The sequence below is a fragment of the Manacus vitellinus genome, unplaced genomic scaffold (assembly GCF_001715985.3).
Source record: "Manacus vitellinus isolate BGI_N305 unplaced genomic scaffold, ASM171598v3 scaffold_45_pilon, whole genome shotgun sequence".
NCBI lineage: Eukaryota > Metazoa > Chordata > Aves > Passeriformes > Pipridae > Manacus > Manacus vitellinus.
In genome coordinates, this window is record NW_021940571.1 from 5,043,871 (window position 1) to 5,066,512 (window position 22,642).

Here is a 22,642-nt window from a genome sequence, read left to right on the forward strand (position 1 = left end):
TGGCCCTGATGTGATTTCTGTGGTTTTCCAAGAAATAACAGGCATTTTCTGTTTGTTATTCTAGTGGAGACTGTGCACTAAGTCACTGCAAGGCATTGTCCAAAACCAAAGGGTAGCATGGCAACCCTAATCAGGCCATGAGGAAGCAATTGCAAGGAAAGGAGTGAAAGGGGCATATTTCTGTCTGAACTATGTACTGCTGTGTTTCTGCCACCCAGGAGATAAGTCTTTGTGTAATCTGAAAGAGAGCATTAAACAAAAAAGTAATCTGCAAAGCTACTTGAGATGTTTGACATGCAAGTGGGTTCAGGATTCGTGGATTTACGTTACTGCTGAACTACCTGGACTTAAAACCCTTTCTAAAGAGTGTGTTTAAGTCATGTCACCAGAAGTGGGGTTCTGCTGGAGTGGGAAGGAAGAGGCAAAACGAGAGGAGGAGGCATCTACAGATGCTACCTCTTGAGTTTTATGTTGCCCAACAGACCTTGTGAGGAATGGACCCTTACAGCTTACATTTAACTTCATTGTACTGGGAGTGAGGAAGTGGGAAGCTCAGGAACCCGGTGGGATAGTGTAGCCATCCAGATTCATAAGGGAAGGACTTGAAAAGGGAACAGGGCAGTTTATCATATTGCCTGACCAAGTCTTGAATACAAATATAGTGCAAAGCAAACATAGAGCTGCTGGGTAACTACATGTTGAATATTTCTGTAGCCTGGAGATGCCAAGAAACTGATTCAACTTAAGAGTAAAATTTAAAACAAAATCCTTGGTTGCTTGTACCTGTTCACTGAAATAATTGGTGAATGCTGTACCGATGAGTGTTAATCCACTGCTTCCCTTTAGTTGTGCAATGGCTTATACTTTAAAAAACACCATTTATTTGTAGCATGCTGGTTTTAGTCAGCTAGTTGCTGTGATAATACAAATAAGGAAATAAGGAAAGATGAAGGCCAAGATGCACTGGCATACCAAAGAAAGAAAATCTGACTAGTTGAAAAAGCTTGAAAAAATTATAATACAGTATACATGGCAATCTCAATTTACAAACAGGCCTTGAATAGCTGGATGGGATGCTTGTTTGCATCAGAAGTGTGTACCATAACTTCTGAATGGAGATAGGAAAAAAGACTAATATATCAAGTATCAATTGTTATTTTGCTAACAAAGACAAAACTGTTTTGGGCTTAAATATGTTCAAGGTTCACACTCAAGAAGTGGAGCTCAAAAAGGAGGACTGAATGATAGAGAAAAGCAGAAAATACTGTGAAGCTGACCTGTGTTAGCTTAGAGTCATCCTTGGAGGGGAGAGGGGGAGATTGAATTTGAGGAAGTGTACATATGATATTTATGATAATTCTCAAACTTTTTTTTGATAGTTTTACTTCCTAAAGCTTCCACTTCATGTTGCACTTCTCTGCTTAGGCGGCACAGCTGACAGAATTGTGAAGTCAATTTATCCTGGGAAATTAAATTGCATGTAATCAGGGATGGCAGCTTGAAACCAGCACATCTCAGCTTGTTCTGTCCAGTCAGGCCCTGGGGAAGAAAATGCTAAATTGCTCTGAACTTATGATGGCTTTTTCCTGAAGATCAGTCTCCATGGATTTCTACTTGAAATCTGTGTCCCTGAAACACAAAGACTGAAAGGAAGGGGAAAAGCTATCACCCTAATTGCTGTATTTTACACACTCACCCAAAGAGTTATGAAATTCTATCGTCTAAGGAGCACAGTTAATACAAAAAGATCATCAGTCCCACTGAAAAGCTTTTTTTAAGAAAAAAAAAATTGGTTTGTTATAAAATCTCCAGGCACATCTGGAGTGATTTCGTTTGGAGAAAGTCAGGAATTCTGTTTTCCTTAAAAAAAAAAAAATATTCCGGTGATTTTTGTTGTTCCAAGTTAACGCAGGTGAACTCTTTCCGTTTTCAGAAATCATACCACTATACGGGATGTCCAGCTACATCACCAGGGAGGATCAGTACAGCAAACCACAGCACAAAAAACTCAAAGACAGGCAGATCGATCGGCAGAACCGCCTGAACAGCCCCCCTTCCTCCATCTACAAAAGCCATATTGGCAGCTGCACCACGGTGTACAATGGCTACGCCAAGAGCCACAACGGCGCGAGCAGCGGCGGCGCAGCCCCGGCCGCCAAGAAGCCGGAGCGCAGGGCGAGGAGCAGCCCCAAGTCAAATGAGCAAGACCCACATGGTAAAGACAGATTTTGTTTATTTTTAAATTCCTTTTTATTGCACTTTTCTGACTTACGGCCTCCTCTGTGCGGGTCGAGTGACCGTGCCAAAAACCGCTGCCGCCCGCCTTAATTCAGTGTGAACTTACGCAGAGACACTGAGCTTGCTATACTGGCTTTGTTTTGTGAGGTGATCTGGTTGCCTCCCCATCTTTCATGAATACTCCCTTGGGAGATGCAGCATCATTCTCTTTCTGTCTGTTGGAAGCAGAAACGCATTTTGTGGGCAAGGTCTCGAGTTTTGTTTTGCTTTTTGTAGAGGCATCTTTGGCACTTTGCAAAAAATCTTTATGGACAATTGAGCTATAACCAAAACCTGGCTACGGGGTGCTATTACTTTGCATCTGCTGGGTAAACCTAGTAAAGTTATTACAAAGTTTAGAGGTGATGGCTGAAAAAAACAAGTTTTTTAATGTGAAAGTTCAATGGAACTATGATTAATTGAAACAGAAGAAAATTGAGAAGAAATTCCTTAATCTTAGCCATTGGAATTAGGGGTCAAATACTTCACATTCATATCAAATACTGGATACTTTTGAAATAATTTTCTTCAGCGTTTTCAGAGGCTTACCATTTAAAAATGTAAAACTTTAAATGAACGATGTAAAGTTTTATTGTAATCAAATCTCATTTATCACCCGCCATTCTGCACACAGACAGTTCTACCTGAATTTAGCTTAATATTCTACATTTCAGCCTTTCTCATCTCTACTTGTCTCTTTGCTAACTGTTACAGCTGCAGCTACCTTAACAAACTCTGATGTAGTAACCAAGCTTATACCCAACATGTCCAGGATATTTATAATGTAGTACACTCTGAAATCTCTTGTGTGAATTTATGCATATGACATAGGTTTTCCATTATCTATCTATAGTGTATATTTATTTGGCCGTGTACTTTTACTTGTGAGACATAACTGAAATAAATATTCATGAAAACTAACTAAATCAATAGCCAGAGGGGGGGAAAAAATTGCTGCTGGCACGGTAAGGAATGAGGATTTGCAGACATGCTTCAGGATCTTTAGAATTAGCAAGGAGCTGTATTTGGGAATGCTGTAATCCAAGAAAATGAATCACTGCATTAGACTTTCTAGTTATTTCTTGTCAATCAGCTTATGTGACCTTTAGTATTCTTATTTATGTTTAGCTGTTTATCTGAGGTGGAATACATGAGGGGTTGGGAGGCACGTGTGTGAAAGACCTGGAATAAAGTGTAGTCTTAACAGCTAAGCCTCACAATGTATCTTCAGTGGGTACAGAGTCAGCCTGGATGATCATTTTCAAAGTAATCTAGATTTAATTTTTAAAAAATCTTGTTTAAAGGTTTCCTGCAGCCCCCGTGTTTGTCTAATTTGTTGTCTTGGACTAGTCTGTTGTGCTGCAGCTGAAGAGTGTGAGCACTTTTGAAATGCCAGCAAAATCAGTGAAGTCATGGCTACAGCACATCCAGTCTGTCAGCCAGAGGGTGCCTTAAAACTGGGAACACCAAGTGGTGGAGTCCTCCCCCAGACTGTGAACAGGTCTCTAATAGGAGGCTGTGCAAATAAACATCTGTTGTCCCACCCTCCTGCCTTTTTAAAATTGGGTTCTGTGTCTCCACCTGGAGATGGCAGCCCAGGAGTCACATCGGACTGCCCTGCAGCAAAATCCATGGCCAAAGCAGGAATAGGAGAAGTTTTTTTCATATTAAAAGAAAAAAAAAGCGAGCTCTTTGACATCAAAGTGTATTATTAGAGTCATACACGTATACCTATATGCAAATTTCTGCAGAAAGGTCACGGAGGTTTCTTAAAGGTTCTTACCGAGCAATTTGCTAAAATAAGTTTCCACCTGATATTTGTAAGCTCCTAATAATATCTTCTGCTTTATATTTACCTTCTCTGTTTCTTCTTGAATTATTTGGGATTTATCGATGAATACCTGATTAACATGGCCATACAGGTAATTGGGGGGAGAGTTAACAGCAATCTGGGCACAGTTGCTAGTTTTGATTTGTTCTGCTAAGATGACAGTGTGTTTAGAATACACAGGAAAATGAATGTGTCAGAAGCAACAAGTAGCAAAGGGATTTAAACCTAAAGGTTTTGTGGATGTGTATCAGTTCAAGCCTGCTAATGGTTAAAAATTTGATGGTGCTGTGTGGCTTCTTCCAAAATTGCAGAATAACCTGGAAAATCTATTAATATATATAAATGCATATATATATATAAAATTTATAGGGAATAAGAGTCTTTATTTAGAAAACTACTTAGCCAAAAAACTCTCAAGAGGCAAGTAGGAATGTATGAGTTTTACTGTAACGTGAAGGAGAACTGGAGCTGAGGGGTTTGTTTACATGAATTATTTACTGGGGATTCTGATGTGCTTTATAGTGTACCATTTCATAGCTGGTTGTGGTGTGTGTGTGTGTGTGTGTGTTTATCCAGTAGAGCTGGCATGCTTCTTTTAGGTGTTTGGATGTCAGAGCAATCCAGTGAGCCAGCTCCTGGGAAGGGAGGAGGCTTTGAGAGCCCTGGACACAGCTGGAGCAGACCCTTGTTCAACCTAAGCTGTGTTTGATGCAGAACGCAGCCTGTGGGCAGTGCTACAGTGTGGCAGTGATTGCCTTCCTTAGGGACCAGGCTGTTGGAAGAAAACTCTTGGAAGCTGCCTTGGTGTTGGAAGCATGGGTAGGAGCTCACTGATGGCAGGAGGTGTCTCTCCCAGCAGTCCCAACCTCTCCTGAGCTGATGCTCTGAGAGGCAATTTGAGTGTCTGCTTTAATCAGGAGAGGAATATGATCTGCACAGTGATGTTTGTGACAGGAAAGTGGAAGATGGGAGTTTCTGTTCTTCAGTCTGCCTCTTCCAGTGCCTAAAGGGGCTCCAAGAGAGCTGGAGAGGAACTTCTGAAAAGGGCCTGGAGTGACAAGGGCAAGGGGAATGGCTTTAAACTCAAGGATGATTAGATATGAGGAAGAAATTCCACCCTGTGAGGGTGGTGAGGCCCTAGCACACATTGCCCAGAGAAACTGTAGATGCCCCATCCCTGGAAGTGTTCAAGGCCAAGTTGGATGGTGCTCTGAGCAACCCGATCTAGCCCAGGACAGGGCTGTTGGAATTATGTGGTCTTTAAGGTCCCTTCCAAACCAAACCACTCAATGATCCTATGAATAATATTGAAGAAAACGTTCAGTGTACAATGCAAGGACAGCTCTGCTCTTTTCCCTGAAAAGGGATGACATAAATCACAGGACATGAGATACTTAAGTTAACAATGTACTTTTCCATCCAAATCTACACTCATTGCATGTATTATACCTATGACATTTGAGGAAGTGCTCAAGAAAAATTCTGCCATATATCAATAGCTTATTCCCTCTTGCCAATATTGAGAACCAGGGGTTCCCCCAAAAGCTGATTCAGCACTGTTGGAAGAAGTGGGGTGATAAATCATTAATAGGACTGAATTTAAGTAAATTACTCTGGAGTATTTTTTTTCAGTTGTGGACCCAGCATGTGCTCCGCTCTGTCAGTCTGTACTCTGAACAACATGATGGTACATTAAAAATACGTTGTTTCTATAATGCACTCTTGTCCTGGGCTAGATCTGTAACATAACATCAGAACCTCTTTTTACTAGGATGTTAACAGTTTCAGATTGGGGATATAAGTGCAGTTCTGATGTTTTCCATTGACAGCATCTTGTCGCTATGTTGGGAGGTGCACTTGTAAATGAAGATTTCTAGTTATGTTGGAATATGCCATATTAAGGCAAAAAAAAGGAAGCTGATGGCTTATAATTGTCTGAAAATATAGTAACTGTTCTGTTAGTGGTAAGATGATGGATGGTCTCATGTACAGACAGAAGGCTTGGAGGTATGATGTAGGGACTGATTTAAAATCCATACTCTAGCTTTTCTGCAGAGCTGTTTTAAAAGCTGAATGGGAGAGGAGGGAGCAGGGTTGGGTTTTTTGTGGGTTGGGTTTTTTTTCATTGAAGGAGCCTTGCCATGTAAAAAGAGCTGCAAGCGGAAATCCTGTCCCATTCTTGCTGTCCTTTATGAATTTCAGTCTGAGTCACTTCCTTCTCATGCACTTAGTGGTTCACTTCTTGGTCATGTAGTGATCTGGTAGTTTGAGAAGTCCTGTGTGTGGCTTCAAGTACTGTGGGAACATAAGCAGTTTGGAGCATTCTTACAATGCTTTTGCCTATTTCCTAATGAAACATTTTCTTTTTCCTTCAAATGAGATAAAATCTTTTTAATCCTCATTGAAGTTTGAAGAGCCTAGGATAGCCCAAACTAAAACACTTCAAATGGGTAAAAGTGGAAAGCAGGCAATGGATTGTTATGTACATCCTGTGCAGGAGCTGGGTGGGTGCTGGGAGCTGGGTGCCAGAATAAACAGACCCAGCCTGGGCAGGGAGGCGGCTCCGGGGCGGTCGCGTGCGCCTTTATGTGAACGTTCATAGGGGATTTTTTCTGTGGTGATTTCAGAAGATTTGACTCTACAGGGTCAGAGCAGGGGCCCATCGAGCCCAGTGGTCTGTTTTCAGCAGTTGTGTTGATAATGATGCTGAGGGGGAGCCTGCAATCCCAGCTGCATCCTGAACACTGGTCCCTGCTCTGACCATCAGCATCCCAACCTGCTGGGCACCACAGAGGATTTAGTCCTGCCTGGCCCTTCGGGTGCCCACTTGTTGACCTATTGTTTGTGAACTTGTGTAACTCAGTTTTGAAAATCAGATTCGCTTTTCAGCTGCCCAAAGTGAGGAACACTGAGTTGGTGTCCACTTTACTGCTCCAAGCAGCTGATTTCTTACATATGGCACTGATGTGCTTTACATATGGAGAAGGGAGGGAAAAATATTAGAAGCAATTAATAGTTCAAGGAGTTTTTAGAGACTATTAATAGATCATAAACTTTTGTAGTACCAATGTCATATGTGTACAACCAGTTTAAAAGCTCAGAGTGTTGTCTTCCTGTTGTGAAGGTTTTGTCAGTCTGATGTTGTGCACTGGAGCAGCCTCCAGCTACTCCCAAAGGTGAAAACCATGGATTCAAATTCCTGCCTGCGTTGCCAGTGGACATTTCTCAGGAGATGTGGCTATAGCTTTGTGTGCTCATTTCTTTGAGGAGAATGTATTGGGAAATATGGAAAATGGGCTTGGCAAGAGAACTTCAACTATGGTGGTTTTAATTTGAAAACATTTTAAAATAAGTATTTAATTTGTCAAAGCAGAAGTTCCGAGGTGAAGAAGTGAATTGGAGGTATGACTAGCCTGGCCTAGCAAGAGCTGGTACCAGCAAGTATCCCTGCACTCTGCAAGCTTCAAGTACATGATGCACAGTGGTGATATATGAAAAACCAGAGCAGAAGCATTCCTGACACAACCCTGTCCTGTTCTCTCTGTCTCTTCTGTATAACATTTAAATATATTTTGGAAAAACATGGGAGTTTTTTCTATTTTTGTTTACCTCTATCAAGTTGGGTTTTTTTAATCTGGAGCTGTGAATTAAAGGGAAATTGAAGGAGCTGTGATTCACTGCAGACAGGAACCAGGCAGAGTTCCTCTACTTACTCATTCTAGATCCTGTCAATTCTTTTCTATTTTGGTCCTGAATCCATTTTGCAAGCTTATTGAGTCATACATGTATCTGTCTTTGTATATCCTATAGATTTAAAAGCTTAAAGTAGTTTCATCACTTTTGGTCCATGTAAGCAAAGAGACTGAGAAGCACTGGCAATACATGGAACTTTTATATTCTTTTAACCAGGAACTGATGATTTGATAAATGCTAATAGACTTCTGTTAAACCAATATAGAAATGTTCTGCAGACAAAACTGATAAATGTTTTTTCTGCTGCTGTACAAAATACCCCTATGTAAGTGCAGTTTCCCTGGTGTCCCTAAATTTATTTGGTTCTATAAAATGAATTTCTTCAAGATTGTCATCTGAAAAACAACCTGCCAAAACTGACACAGTGATTTTATTAGTAACATGGAAAAAAACACTCTGAAGAGTAGAATACATCTGTCAGGCTAAGTGAATTTTACTATTATACCAAGTAATGCAATGTGAAACATAATATTTAGTGGAAACAGAGACGTGTTGAATCTTGTGAGCATAGATCAGGATCACACATGAAATCTAAATAGTGTTACTGTTCCTACTGCATTTTTTAGTAGTTTTAGCAACTAATACTACTTGGCTGAATTCTTTAGACTTATATCTCATTAGAAATAAATGTTGTGTGTTGTGTGCATGCATTCTGTAATCTTTAATACGTGAGAGGAAATAGGATGCATTAATTAGGGCATAGTCTGAACTTGAGGAACCACTGTTCATTTGTGACACCTGGAATTTCCAGTGTGATATTCTCGTGCCTTGACCTTATCTCCCACATAATGACTGAGCCTTGGTGGTTTTGTTTGTTTCTATTTGGAAATATGCCTGCTTCTTAAACAGTCTTTATCTCTGGTATTTTCTGAAAAATAATAGGCTGTGACATTGTTTATTCAGGCAGTAAACAAAATGGTTATGAGCCTCAGATACTTCTGATGTTAACGTGCTGAGAGCACACCTTTGTGTACCAGAGTGAACTCCATGAGCTGGGCCACACAGATTCCCACCAAATAATATTTTGCCTGATAGTCACGTAAAGTAACCACTTAAGCAAGCTCTACATAGACTGACTGTATTAGAAACATATTGCAGGGTTCAGGCAGAGTATGTTCCCAAGTTCATGTCAGTCTGTGTGCCTGCAGGAATTTATCCAGATCAGGCTTAATTTGTGACTTTTCTTCAGCAAGAAAAATTGCTAAAATGTTTGTCCAGCATTACTGAAATACACTGTGTTGACGGAGAGAAACAAATCCCTGTTTCCTCTGCTGTCTTGAAGCTTAACTTACATCATGGGGGCTTTGATGGAGAAAGGTAAAAGCTAAATTTCAGAAATTGAGCAGTGGTACTGAAAAGCAAGTCCATGCCCAGTGCTAGTGCACTCCCTGCCTCAACCATTGCTTTGCCCAGTTCCAAACCTAGCAGTGTTTTGCTTCAAGCTGTCTGTGGGTAGTTCCTGCTAGTGCCTCTTGACCAACTCTTTCCCAGAAGTTGCCTATGTGCAGAATAATTTCCAGGAATTTATAATTCTATGAAATCTTGTCTGCATGTGAAATGTTGTTAGCATGGAGGTATTCTCTTGCTATATCCATACTACAGGAAAAAACCCCAAGTTTATAGGAAACCTGAATACCATGGCAGTCCTACTTACTTTCACACCGTGTGGCTTTGTTCTGGCAGAGCCTGTTTTGTGCTTCATTAGCACTAAGTTCTGCAAGCTAGAGGGGCTGGGGCAGGGAGAGAGGAGATACTCTATTTTTAGGCACTTATCTTGAAAGACTAAAGAACCAGCTTCATAACAGGCACGAGAAGTTGTAGATAAGAGATTCTCTTCGTCAGCTAAGTGGGAGTGTTGCCTCTTAATTTAATTGCACAATATTCTCCCATCTTCACTGTCAGCTGCTTTTAAAGGTGAATATAAATGCTGAAAACTTAGTTTCACCCAGACTTTTTGTACCTGAAAATGCAAACAAAACATCAGAGTCTCTGGGAATACACATGATCCATCATGGTTATAAGGTGCTCTGAGAGCTTGTCTCCTGGGCATCCACAGCTCTGCGGCATGAGTGGGGCAGAATGGGTCACCACAGTTCTGGTTACATTTTTCAGTCTCATCACAGCAGCTCGGACAAAATAAACCTTAGTTGAAGCTCCCCAGTCTTTGTAAGTGTGGTAGCCTGCAAGAAACACAGCTTGAAATCCACCTAGCAACCTGTAGGACATATCTAGTAAAGGAGGGGTGTGTAAATCTGGTTCCAGGGCTCACAATGTTGGTGACTTAAAAACCCTTTTGACAGTGGCCTGAGTTTTATCCCAAGGCTGTTTTTCCAAATGCTGATCAACCCCTGTAGACTCTCATATTTTTCTTCTCGTCTGCTTTCATCCCTCCCTTGCCTCATTTGCCAGCAGGATCTCCTTGGCAGGGGGAGCTGGATAAGCTATCTGCTCCATCATTTATCAGGAAGTCAGTGCTGAATGACGTAAGGCACAGCCTCTTCCCCCAGAGGATCTTTGTATTATCTCAAGAATTTGCAGCTTCTGCTGCAACTGACAGTCAAATCCAGAAGACTGAAATCTGAACTTTCTTCCTAGGAACTTACGTAATTTATAGATACCCAACCAACAGAAAAAAGTCATACTAAGTACATTTTCATCCTGCTTAAATGCTCAGTGGTTAAATCCCTGTGCTGGGGAGAAGAGTTACACCAAGGTCCGAAAGCTTCAGAGCAAGATAAACAGTGTATTCTCACTAGCTAAGAGGAGATAAGGTGGACCACCGACAAAGGAAGGGAACTGTGTTTCCCTTATTTGGCGGTATCTGGGACACTGAGCCAAAAGGGAGAGAGTATTTATAGGGAAGAGGTAGAACATTTCCTCCCTCCAGAGTATAAAAAATAAAACACATTAAAGTCTAATAATTTAATGAACAACCCTTATTTGTACAGTCAGATGTTCCGAACAATGTCGGTCTATATGTCCAGCTGGATTTGCAAAGGTGGTGAAATGAAATTTTATGTCCCGCAGAAGTTAATGTGATTTGTTTACTGAACATTCTTAGGCTGTGCTTCAAACCCCATCAGTTAGTTTTCCTTTTCTGAGGAAGGGTGGAATTGATTTTCAAAGTTTTTGTGACCTTCAGTATATTCGCTTTTAAGGGAAGGAAAAATCTTAATGCAAGGTGATGCTTTGAGTGTTGCACTTAACAGAAGGGATAAACACTGTTCTAAAATGAAGCAGCCATTTCAGTTTTCTCCAGGGTTTTGTTATAAAAAGATTTTGTCCTGAGCTTGGGTTTTTGTTGTTTTTATTTCTTGGTGGGTTTTTTTCCCCCCCTCTAAGGAGCTGTGCTTAGAAGCAGCTGCTTTGATTTACTGTGATTCATGTGACTTGTGCCTGAATTTCATCTCAGCAATGAAATCCAGAATGAGCTGAAATTCCTGGAGCTTTGTTGAATCCTTCCCAGCAAGTGGTAATCAGGTGGATATTTCTGTGAAATATTTTAAATATTTCAAAAGGTTCTTAGTGGTGAAACTGGTTGTGAAAACATCAGAGATTGCATTTTGCCCTTGTCCCACACAGGACTGCTATTTGCCCAGGCAGTACTTCGAGCTCACTGGTAGAAAGCTGGTACAGACATTATAGATCAGGTTTTTTAAACATTCTTGAGTGCACTCCTCACATCTGAGACATGGGACGACACAGTTAACATTACATCAACCTTTCTTACTTTTGCATTCTAGAAATTTAGCCCTCGATCTTTTTTAAATGTGCTGTTTAATATCATTCTGGCTCACATAGTTACGGTTCATCATTCAGACTCGACTGCAAAACATTTTAGGCTGGGATTGCTCAAGTCAGTTGATTGTCATCTGTCATGAGGAAAGAACTAATTTCTCTTCTGCTGTCAATCTGCAGATGTTTGGGTTGATTTAAAGATGGGGGTAGAAGCTCTTTGCCTTCCCCATCTCTGAGCTATGGTGCCTGGGCTGAGTGGAAAGAAAAAAACATGTTCCTTGGTTTCCAGGATTACTGTGATCTCCTCCATCACTCATTGCAATCTCATTTTATCATAGTTTTCATCTGAAAAAATAGGTCAGTAATTTACAATGGTAACAGAGAAGCTGAGCTGGGGTTCATTCAAAAAATAGTGTGTTTCTGCAGCCATTCACTAGGTTAACAATGAAAAATCCCAATGCAGGTTCCCTGAAAAATCTTTGTATTTCTAGCATTATGATTTGGAATTATTATTAAAAAAAAAAAAACAAAACAGGCTTTTCCTGTGAAATCTAACCTCTTTTGAAGCCATGCAAACAGCGTAAGTAGTGCATAGAAATAAAACTTCAGCTTTAATGTAAATGTTAAGACAAAATCAAGAACAGTGAAAAGATGACACATTTTCTAGCGTTATCCTGTTTTAGGGAAAGCTTTCCCTGATTACTTTCTCATAAAGGATGAATGGTTTGCTTAGCTGTGACTCTGTTCTTGAGAGTGAAATAGTGGTTATTGCTAAAACGCAGAATCCAAAAGTGCTTTTCGTTGCCCATCATGAAATATAAAGGACACATTTCTTTGATTCAAGTGAGGGCTGAGGAGTTGGAACTGAGGGCAAAATTTGGCTTGTGGGTATTTTCTTTAAAGTTTCTTAGATTATCTGGGCAGTGCTGTGCCTCTGCCTTGGGAAGTGCTCTGCTGCCTTTGTATTGTTGCAGCAGACTTGGTGGCTTTACGAGGTTCACTGGCAAGGAGGTTGTTAATTTTGGCTGAAGTGCTCTGTTTAATCCCCACCAAGTTTGGAGCTCCTATGGAGTCTGTTTTGGCTGTGCTGCCTGCTTGTTTTTCTGTGCAAATATGCAGTTATGCAGGTTATTTTGCTGGTTTTGTGCTTGATCAGGAAAATGCCTTTATTGTGTGTAACAGCCAGATTAGCAAAGGGTTTTATGGCCGGAATTGCCTATGGTCACATTTTTGAAGGTCAAGAAGAAGTAAGTTTTTGGGTTTTTTGTGGGTTAAATGCTGATGCCATTGTCCCCCTGCACTGGAGGTAGTATTTCAGAGAAAAATATTTCCTCACTGGCATGGGGCAGCAGTCACAGGATTTAAAAGCCCAGATTGGTGACACTGGAGACTTGTCAGCTTGTGTTCCTTAGGGATTGTGCTTTCCACCTCAGTTCTTGGAGGGTGCTGGAATCACCTCTGCCCCGGCAGCATTTGGCTGTGGCTGTCCCAGTGGGGACACTGAAGAGTGACAGAGACAAAACCATGCCTGTGGTGGGACACAGTGGAGCTGTCAATGACCAAATTGGGAAGAGAAGACTAATTTTTGGTGCTGTCAAACTTGTGCTTTTTGTCAGTGTAAGGATGAGTTGGGAGGCTCCTTTCACTGTCTGTGTTGGTGGTGCTCAGGTTCTTGCTTGCCTGGCTGCTGGGAACCTTTCTTTCTGGGAGGAAATCTCCTCCCCTCTGTAAGTGCCAGATGATGTCATTTCACAGCTGGTGTCAGATGGCATTTTGAGCCGCTGTGTTACATTTTAAGAAATGTCGGTATCTAACCCTAACCCTCCTCCTGCCTTGAGCTGGGGAAACTTGTGGAGTTTTTATGGTCACATCACCTAGGGCAGCCTGGGCTGAAGGTAACAGCAAGGTGGTGAATTTGCAGAAGTTACTTGTCCTTCTGAATGACCCCTGGGTCCATCAACCTGGAGGGCAACCCTTGAGTGCTAACAAAGGCCAGACAGGCAGATGGTCTTAGGGAATGAGGAGAACTGAGGGGGACAAAGCAGCACAGAAAAAAATGGAAGGAATTAAGGGTAAGGCAAGCCTTTCATCCCAACTATTGTACAAAATTGTGAGGGGTGTGAAGAACTTGATTGTATCTAGAAGATTAGCATTTGTTGGCAAAGTTGCTAGTGGGATTGAAACGCCAACCTTCTACCTGGGAAGTGGGAGTCAGGAGCTCCAGGAAAATTTTAGGGGGGACTTTCAGTCTCCTTGTCAAATAAAAGAACTCCATTTTGTTAGAAATTAAATATATTAGTGGCAACTGCAGGTAAACAGACCACTGACAAACTGCTGAAAGATAGGTAGAAAAATGTTTTGCAAAGATGTATCACATATATGTAGCTCCTATAAATCCAGCCAAATCAGAAAAGACAGAAAGTCAAGGAAGGAGAGAGGTAATGTATTTTTAAAAACAAAGAAGGAGAAGTAATGTCACTTACATTCTAACAGTTCTTTCAGCAGTCCTTGGGCACCCTTCTGTGCCTTAAGCAAGGTATGGGAAGGGACAATTGATTAAATTAATTGCTTAATTAGAACAGATTAGTTATGTCTCTTTTGATTTTATTTTTTTTTTTTAATAACCATTTACTTTGGTCTCATAGTTTCACACTTGATGAACTGCAGTGGGCTATGGGGTAGTGATGTCTAATGCTCATTTAGAAGAGACAAGACAAGAGAAGAAAAACTTATTTTCAAAATCTGTGTGTGTGATCTGACCAGTGGCACATTGAGCTGCTGCTCTTTCTGGTGCCCATCCAGCATGGAACCTGCAGAGCAGTGCTGGGAGTCCCTCCTGGGCCCAGCTGTGAACCTGCTCCATTGCAGGGATAAGAGGGGCAAGCTGGAGAGGCTCAAGATTTTTAGCCACAAGGACTGAACCATATTCACAGCTGTCACATACCAGGAGGGTTTGTTGGAATGAGGAGGCGTTACCACGTAGAGTATCTTCACCTGATGTGTACATGTGGATGCTGCCTGCCTGCTCAAACAGGAGCTTTGCTGATGACAGCACAGCCTAGAAGAGCACTCTGAAATTGCAGCCTGTAGCACAGAAATTATACTTGTAAAAACCAGCAGAATTTTAAACATGTCTTCTGTATGAATCAGCTGTGCTGTTGTGTACTTGACCAAAAGATAGAGGGATGGCCACTACCTCGTTTATCTGCTAAGCTTTTACTGTCTTCTCAACCCCACGTAGTGTGTGAGCTGCTGTAACGTGATAGCAAAAGGGAAGCTGCCGAAAATAAAAAGGAAAAATATTTTGACACAGAAAATAAGCTAAAGCAAGTCAAAAGTATGAAAAGAGAGTGCTCCAAGAGGAGGTCCTCTGTGTAAGTGGTTTGTTGTTCCAGCAGATTCAGCTTGGGCTTCCTCTGTTTCTGTGGGTTATGTCATTGTTTAATTTGGTGTTCCTTCAAACCCAGCCAGCTGCAGCCATGCACAGTGCACTGCCCCTGTTATCATCCTTGGGAGATGTACAAAGCACTTGCTTAAGATGTAAAATGTATGTGATGGAGATGGGGGGGTTGCTGTATTTTACTAAGAAAGGCCTTTTCTGCCTTCTAATGGACCAACTGCGTGTTCACAGTAGGAATTCGCTCAGATCTTCAGCCAGTCAAGTAGGAGTTGTTATTGCTGTCTTCCAGCAGTAGCAGCAAAGAAGCAGAGAAAAACAAACCCAACATGTCACTTAGTCTCCGTTTGTCCCTTGCATCCAGCATTTTGTTTCCTTTGTAGGTTACTGCTGATCTTATTTTCCTTCCACTATCCCAACGAAAAACATATATCCAAACAATAACAGGGAGCAGGGAGGATTGGAAATGCTGACATTTATTTTTAAAACACTTTTTAGCCCAGGTGACTTCATTACTTATGTCTGAATGCTTCTACATATGATCCTTATCCATTCAATAGCAGGTGTCTGGTTAGAGAAGGATGAATTGTGAATTTGCACTCCAGGTATTTTGGAGTATCCTGTCCCATGGAAAATAGGATACTGAAGCAGTCAAGGTGAAACTAGCAGGTTAATAGATATGGACAATGGTCAGGACATCTCTGAAACATGGGATTAAATTCATGCCTAAATCACAGTGGTGTTGAGACAAGCACCAATTATCCTTTGCCTTATTGTCCCAGTGAATTATGAAAGCTAGAGATTTTTTTTTTCTTATTATTTTAGATCTGAAAATGTAATTTTCTGGAGTTTATACAGGGGTTTTCTGTTAACAGATTTTCTGTTGTCTTTCAGTTATTTAGGGAGTGGCTTGAATTTTTTTTTTTTGTTGTCTGTGTATGGTTTGGTCTCTAAGGACAAACAGTGAGTTATGAGCTCATGGACATCAGTTAAGGCATTTCAGCAGGAGAATTGAGTTGACAACAGTGAGAAGGCTCTTAGAAATGGAAAACCTATCTGATATGCTCATACACAGCAATTTTAAAAAATTTAGAATGTGTTTCAACAATTGTATCTAAAGTTGGATAACATCAATCTCCTTACCTTGGTCATGGGAGCTGCAGTCGTGTTTTATCATTGGTGTTTTTATTAGCTTTCATGTAATTAACAAAAATTTGAAATATTTTACATTTAGAAATCTAATCCAGGCATTTGTAGGCTTAATTAATAATCTTCCTTGGTGTATTATGTTTCAGCATGATGTAATTGACTGTTTTGAATATAAATATTTTTTTAACAAGTTTTTTATTCTAAAGGGCTCCCCATTTTTCCCAATGTGGAAGAGTTGTGTAAAGTACTGTGTGTTCCATGTGACACTGGGCTTGCTCTTCCCAGTGTTACATCTGTCAGCCAGCACGTAGCCTGGCAGTTTATCCGTGACCCTGCCCTGCCCTGGGCTGCCTTCCTGACAAACTGGAAAGCTGCATCAAACTGGATTAGGCAGGAATTCGTCCTAGGTCTAATTTTATTCAATATTTTCATTAAGGACTTGAAGGATGGAATAAGGATTGGTGCTTATTAAATTACAGTCCATATCAGGTTCTGATAGGGCTGAGAGTGCTTGGTGGGTTAAGGGGGGAAGGAAGGAGGACAAAATAGGAGGAGAGCTCAAATGGCCTTGAAAGAAGTTTGATGAAGGCAAGAGTTGCATTTGAGCCAATCCTTCTCAAACATGCCTTTTTTTTTTGTAGCTGTGTGGTAGTTCTGCACAGTAGTTCTGGGAGATGTAGTAAAGCACAAACCCCAAGAGTCAAGTTACTCTATGGACAAAGAGAAGAGGAAACCTCCAAGCAAGCTCTGTAAATTGGGATGTTATTCCTTAGTTGGTGCTGCCAGGGCCTTGGCTGGCACATGGTGGTCAGGGCTGCTACCATGTCTTCAGAAGGATGGAGGCCAATTTAAAAAACACGCCAGAGGACAGCAGTAGTTGGGATCTGGTAAATACCGGTTTGAAAGAAATGAGCTTGCTTCGTTTAGAGGCAGAAATGCCTTTAAGTATGTGAAAGGTGGCAACAGAGAAGGTGGTGATGAACCTGCCTGTGGTGGGTATGCAGGGAAGGGAGGAGTAAGTTTAAAGTGCAGCAGGGAAAGTTGAGGAGATAATCTTCCCAGTGATGAGGAGAGTTAGATGCTGTGGTAACTTGCCTAGCTGGGGAAGTTTGGAGATCCACAATCATGGGCCAGGAGGTTATTTATTTAATTTTCAATTATTTTTAAAAAATGGGCTAGGCAGCCATCTCAGAGGAATTGGTTTGATATAGATTGATCATATTTCAGTGTAGGAGGATGGATTGGGTGGCTGTGTCACATCCCCTCTGGTCCTGCTTTCTGTGACTCAACTACAGTGTGACATCTGCAGTTTTAGGTTTGTTCTTGTACAAGGAGTTTATTAGTTTATATTTCTGCAGTTCCCTGAAGTGAAAAGGTCTGTATGTGTTCTTGGTGTCTTAAGCTTTGACATTGGCAGGCAGTTCACGAAGGAGCTGGGCTGTGTTTGAAGAGTTCATTTTCTTGGGGGCTGTAGGTTGTGCTGTACGTGACTGATAAAAGATCTTTCCCAGCATTAAAGCCGGTCACAGCCCCAATAAATCTGGAACAAATTCTGAGAAAGCATGTCGTGTTATGACTGGCATATCTGTGAGCTCTGCTTGAGAATTAGACTCAAAGTTTGCAAAGTGCTAGTGCTGATGTCATTCCTTTGGAATGGAAAGGCTGTTGAAACAGTAAATAATTTCTGTGGCCAGAAGCTAAGTCTTTAGCTGGACCTTTTCCTCTCTTTGAAGGAAAGAATGCAGAACAAACCTAAAATTTGTATTTGCAATGGGAAAATCCTAATTAGTTTAGTGCTTTTAGCTATTTCAAACCATTTACACACACAGCTGCTGTTCATGCAAACATGTAAACTATTGATGGAAACTTCAAACTTACCTTGAAATGACATATTTTTTTCCCTGTTTTTTAAATCTGTGCTTGATGTTCAAAGTATGGTTGGAAAGGTCTAAAAATTATATTTGTACTGTACGTGCAGAAAGGAACATAGACACAGGCTAACAGAAGCATATAATAAAAAGCTTTAGTTCAGCAAGACTTAACATTGAAACCCTGTTAGCATCAAACAGCTGCTGGGAAAGTGTTTAATTTTTAGGGACATTTACTCCTGATTGTGTCTGTAGAGTTTTGTCTTTCAGCTGGCTTCTCTGCTTTGAAAGGCTAGTCTGAAACATTGGATCCAAATGACCCACAGCCTGGGAATTAGAACCTAACACTGTAGCTTGGGACTGCTAAAGTATCTCCTAGAACTGAGATCTACGGAGTAACTTGGATTTCGTACTGTCCCTCAGAGGACCCCACTGAGCATTCACAAGGAATTCATCCCCACCCCCAGCTTCCTCCTAGGAGGAAGAGTTTTGCCATGACAGATGTGGGGAACAGATGTTGAGAGGAAAAGTTATAATGGGACAATGACCTGAAGTGTTAGTCGGACTCTTCCTTGACGTGACTGAGCTTCTGTTCCTGATGGCAGTGGGGGAAAGCAGCACATGTCTGCTGCCTGTCTCTGCAAGCCCCAGCATTTGGGGAGGTTGACATACAGAGTTTTTATGTCTTTGTGTCATATACTCAGGGCTCAGACAGCTGAGAGAGAGGAAGGAACAAAGATTGAAGAGCAAATCGACTGTCTGTTCTTCAGGGACAGTTAGTACTAGGTAGGTGAATCATCTCAGCCACCCACCATCTTTCCCAAGCAGTTGTAGGTAATTTTTCTGAATCTTAATCTCCTGTTTTACATCAAGGCTTCCTCTTTCCCTGCTGTTGTTCTTCCCAACCTTTCCACCACTGCATCTGTGATGTCTGGGAGATGCTCCTTCTCCTCATCCCTGAATGGAACTAATCTAGTAGTATAGTCCACAGTGGCTGCTGAGTGACAATAACAGAGCCAGGAGAAAAGGTCTTCCACCAACTCTATATTATCAGTATAGGGCATATAAAATGGATTTTTTTCTTCTCTGTCATCTCTTTCAGCAGGATTTCTGCTCTTTGTTGGCTTAGAAGAAAGATGTTGAGCTCGATACTTAATGTGTTTTGAGAGAGGTTGGCAGGTCAGAGCAACTTCCCTACTGAGGGAGGGATTTGGGACAGGTCTCATTCTCCTTAGCTTAGTCTAGCTCAGGAGACTAAGTAATTATGTTTATGACTGAAAGAAGATCAGCCATCCATGGAAGCCTGGGATTTTTTTACAGCTCTTGAAATGGGAAACTAAGTATTTTAAATACTGTAAATACTGTAATACTTGATGACCTCTCCTGAGGTCCCCTTCCAACCTGAGCTGTTCTCTGCTGCTATTACAGACATCACTTCTGTATATTTATTGGTTTTTGCCTTTAATGTTACATTACCTGTTATTCACTGCTGGTTTTTGTTTGAATTCAGTGCAGGGCTCCAAGGCACACACTCTCCATCTGATGCAGTGATTTCAAAGCTTGTGATGAACGGGCCCTTCTCACTGCGAGCTTTTCTTTTCTGCATTTGTTCTTGTAAAGTGATTCATGGCCTTGGCAAATCAGTGACATGGATGCATCAGCTCTGTAGCTCTGTGTATGAAGTGGTTGGGGGCTGTGTGTGGGATCACTGTCACCTGCCCAGTCTCAGGTGTGACCACTCCAGAGGTTTAGCATGGGGGATACCTGGCATAATTGGTCACCATATGTGCATCATCTGATATTTCTTATTCTTTAGAAAATGTGATGCAATACACATTCATATATGTATTATTCATCAACTTTAAATTCGGGTCTTTGTTTTTGTTTTTGTTTTTTTTTTTTGGTTTTTTTTTTTGTTTGGTTGGTTGGTTTTTTTGGGGTTGGTTGGTTTAGTTTTTTGTTTGTTTGTTTTTGCACTTGCTGTCACCTTAAGTCTGTGCAAGTCCCTCTCTCTCAAAAGTCTTTGAAGATTTCTCTTTTTCCAGCTCCAGCTTACCTTTATAAACTATTGTGACATAAATGTCCATACTGACCACATAAATGTCCACAATAACCCAAGACTTCAACGTATCTGGTATCCAGAGACATCTTCTTGTGAACAAGATACGTGTTTTTAATATAAAAAACTCCCTGAGTAGGACTGTTCTTTGAGAAGTCCTTTAATTATTATTTCTTTGCTGGGCATACCCAACTCTGTTAGGTCTTAGAGTTAGTTCCTGTACCTTGAGCAGTTTGAACTCTCAGCCCTGACCCTGCAAGTGTTGGAGGACTTGGTTACTGTACAAGGCTATTGATTTTCACAGGAGAGGGAAGTGAGATTTCTTTGGGCTTCAGGATTTGTTTTCCTCTCCTGCTCAGTGTGACAGAGACAGCATCCTTGCTAGAAAGCAGAGAGAGGAAAGAAAATTCACTCCACATGTTTGGGATTTAAGGTTGAGAGTGATTCACGCTCAGCTTCTGGGGGTTGTAATTAGGGGTGACATAATAACCATAAACTTTCAATAAAATAGTAGCAGCATTTTTGTTACACTCTGTAGCTGCAGAAGCTGCTTCTGATTAGCATCCCTTCAAGATAAGCCTGCAGGATCTCCACTCTTTCCAGATCTGTGTCCAGGCTTTTGTGTCCTACTTCTTTACCGATGTTGAAAGAACCCTGAATTCAGAAACACCCCAAACTTCAACATTTTCACTTGGATCAGTATCTCAGCCTTAGTCCTTTTAGTCCATCTGTGTAGTTTTAAAGTCAGTATTATCTTATGCTCTCTCAATCCTGCCAGTTTATACTCTTTATAATACACTCTAGGGTTATCTACTATGGAAAAAAACAATCTTGCTATCCTCCACTCCTCCTGAAATATTACTACTCCTTTCTTTTCCAAGTGGCTGAGACTAAAAGGAATCCAGGAATGTGTGCAGCAGGAGATCTGTCATTCCCACTCCACACCAAGGTGCATTCTTGTAGAGAGAGATGGGCATTTACACTGGAATTCAGCCATCAGCATTCAGCCAATTCCGTTTTTTGGCAGTCGAGCACTTAATGGAATTTTTAAAAAGAAGATCTACATTTTAAAGCAGGTCACAGACAAAAATAAAGACACATTCTTGGGCTACGAGAAGTAGGTCAGGTTTTGGGGGAATCATTAGTGAAAGCTGTTGATCTGATCTTACCTGTTTATTGATATTTTTTGCTTCTTATGCCAAATATGTCTGGCTCATTTTGCTTTAGGTGAGTTGTATTCTCCTGCTTTGGTGAGCAAACTTTTTACATTAACATTTTAAAAAATAAAAAGGAAAAAAAACACAGGAAAAATATGTTTCTAGTTTTCCATTAGAGAATACTGTAGTGGAAAGTGAGGCCTCTAGTGCTGCCGTCCAAAAGGAATAAAGCTGCTTTGTGTCACCTCATTACTCTAAACTGATGCTTTACCTCAAGATTGTTTTGAGGGGGAGGGTGGGGGAAAGGCTGATTCTGCTGCTCAGATGATGCCTCTGCAGCACCTTCTGCACAATTAATCCCTCTAATTTAGGGGAAGCGTTTCACAGCCTGGTGGTGATAACACTGTGTAGCCCCTGCAAGAGCCACTGTAGCAGTGAGGAGAGATTACTGCTGGTCAGGGAGGATGGATTACTGCTGGTCAGGCATTGGAATTTGCCTGACATTGCTTATTGTCTCCATAGTTGGAAGGTGGCTGTTAAAGAGCTTTAAGCTTTACATGGTTTAAGGACAGGTAATTTAGGGTGGGTGCTGGGGCTTAGGGCAGGCACCCTCTGTGGCTCATCTGGGCTTCTTGCACACAGGGCAAGGATGCTCATCCTCCATTGCCCTGGAGAGCAGGTGGATAGCCCAGCTCTGCAGCTGTTGGGTTGAGGGTGGTCTTGGTTATCAAACCAGGATTAGGTTCCGTGGTAATTGAGCTGTAGAAACTCCTGGGCTGCTTCTGCAGCTGAGCTTTGGAAACAGGATGGTTTTGCTCTGTGAAAGCAAATCCCAATTGATAACATTGTTTGTGGAGGACACATCTACAAGTAGTCCCAGCTTTCTGAATATTTGTAATTACTGGAATTTTTTTTCCCTTCTTTTTTTCTTACAATGTTTTGTAATATTAATCCATATAACTGCATACCTTGAATTCACAAGAGCAAAACAACTGATGCTCATGTGCAGGTAATGTCTGTCTCTCTCATTCCCCTGTTTACAAATTCCAGAAGAATTACTGACATAACTTGACATTTTTGTTTAATTTTGGTAATTTATTTTTCTTCCTATTTTGGTAATTTCCACATTCTCTATTTTACAGAATTTGATTCAGAAACAAAAAGAGTTCAAGACATTCTTTCTGGAATGGAGAAACCACAGGTATGTGATCCCAAATTGCCACACACATCTATAATAGCAACTTTGATACGTAGATTGTGTCACAACATACTAGTGATTTCACAGGGGAGCACCTCTGAATTTTTTCCTTAATAGGTTGTTGCCACTGTATATCTATATATATAGGTATCTATATATCTGTCTAACTCATTTTGCTGTGATATAAATCTAAAGGATCTTTTGGGCTATTTGGG

At 41.1% G+C, this 22,642-nt stretch overlaps 1 protein-coding gene across 2 annotated transcripts in view; it reads left to right on the forward strand.

Moving 5' to 3' along the window:
• FNDC3B (fibronectin type III domain containing 3B) overlaps positions 1 to 22,642 on the forward strand; it is a 191,474-nt gene that overhangs the window by 102,003 nt on the left and 66,829 nt on the right. For both annotated transcript variants that reach the window (XM_029962340.1, XM_029962339.1), the window contains 2 exons: positions 1,934 to 2,215; positions 22,372 to 22,430. In XM_029962340.1, coding sequence (XP_029818200.1) covers positions 1,934 to 2,215; positions 22,372 to 22,430 — 341 coding nt within the window. The remainder of the gene's footprint in view (positions 1 to 1,933; positions 2,216 to 22,371; positions 22,431 to 22,642) is intronic.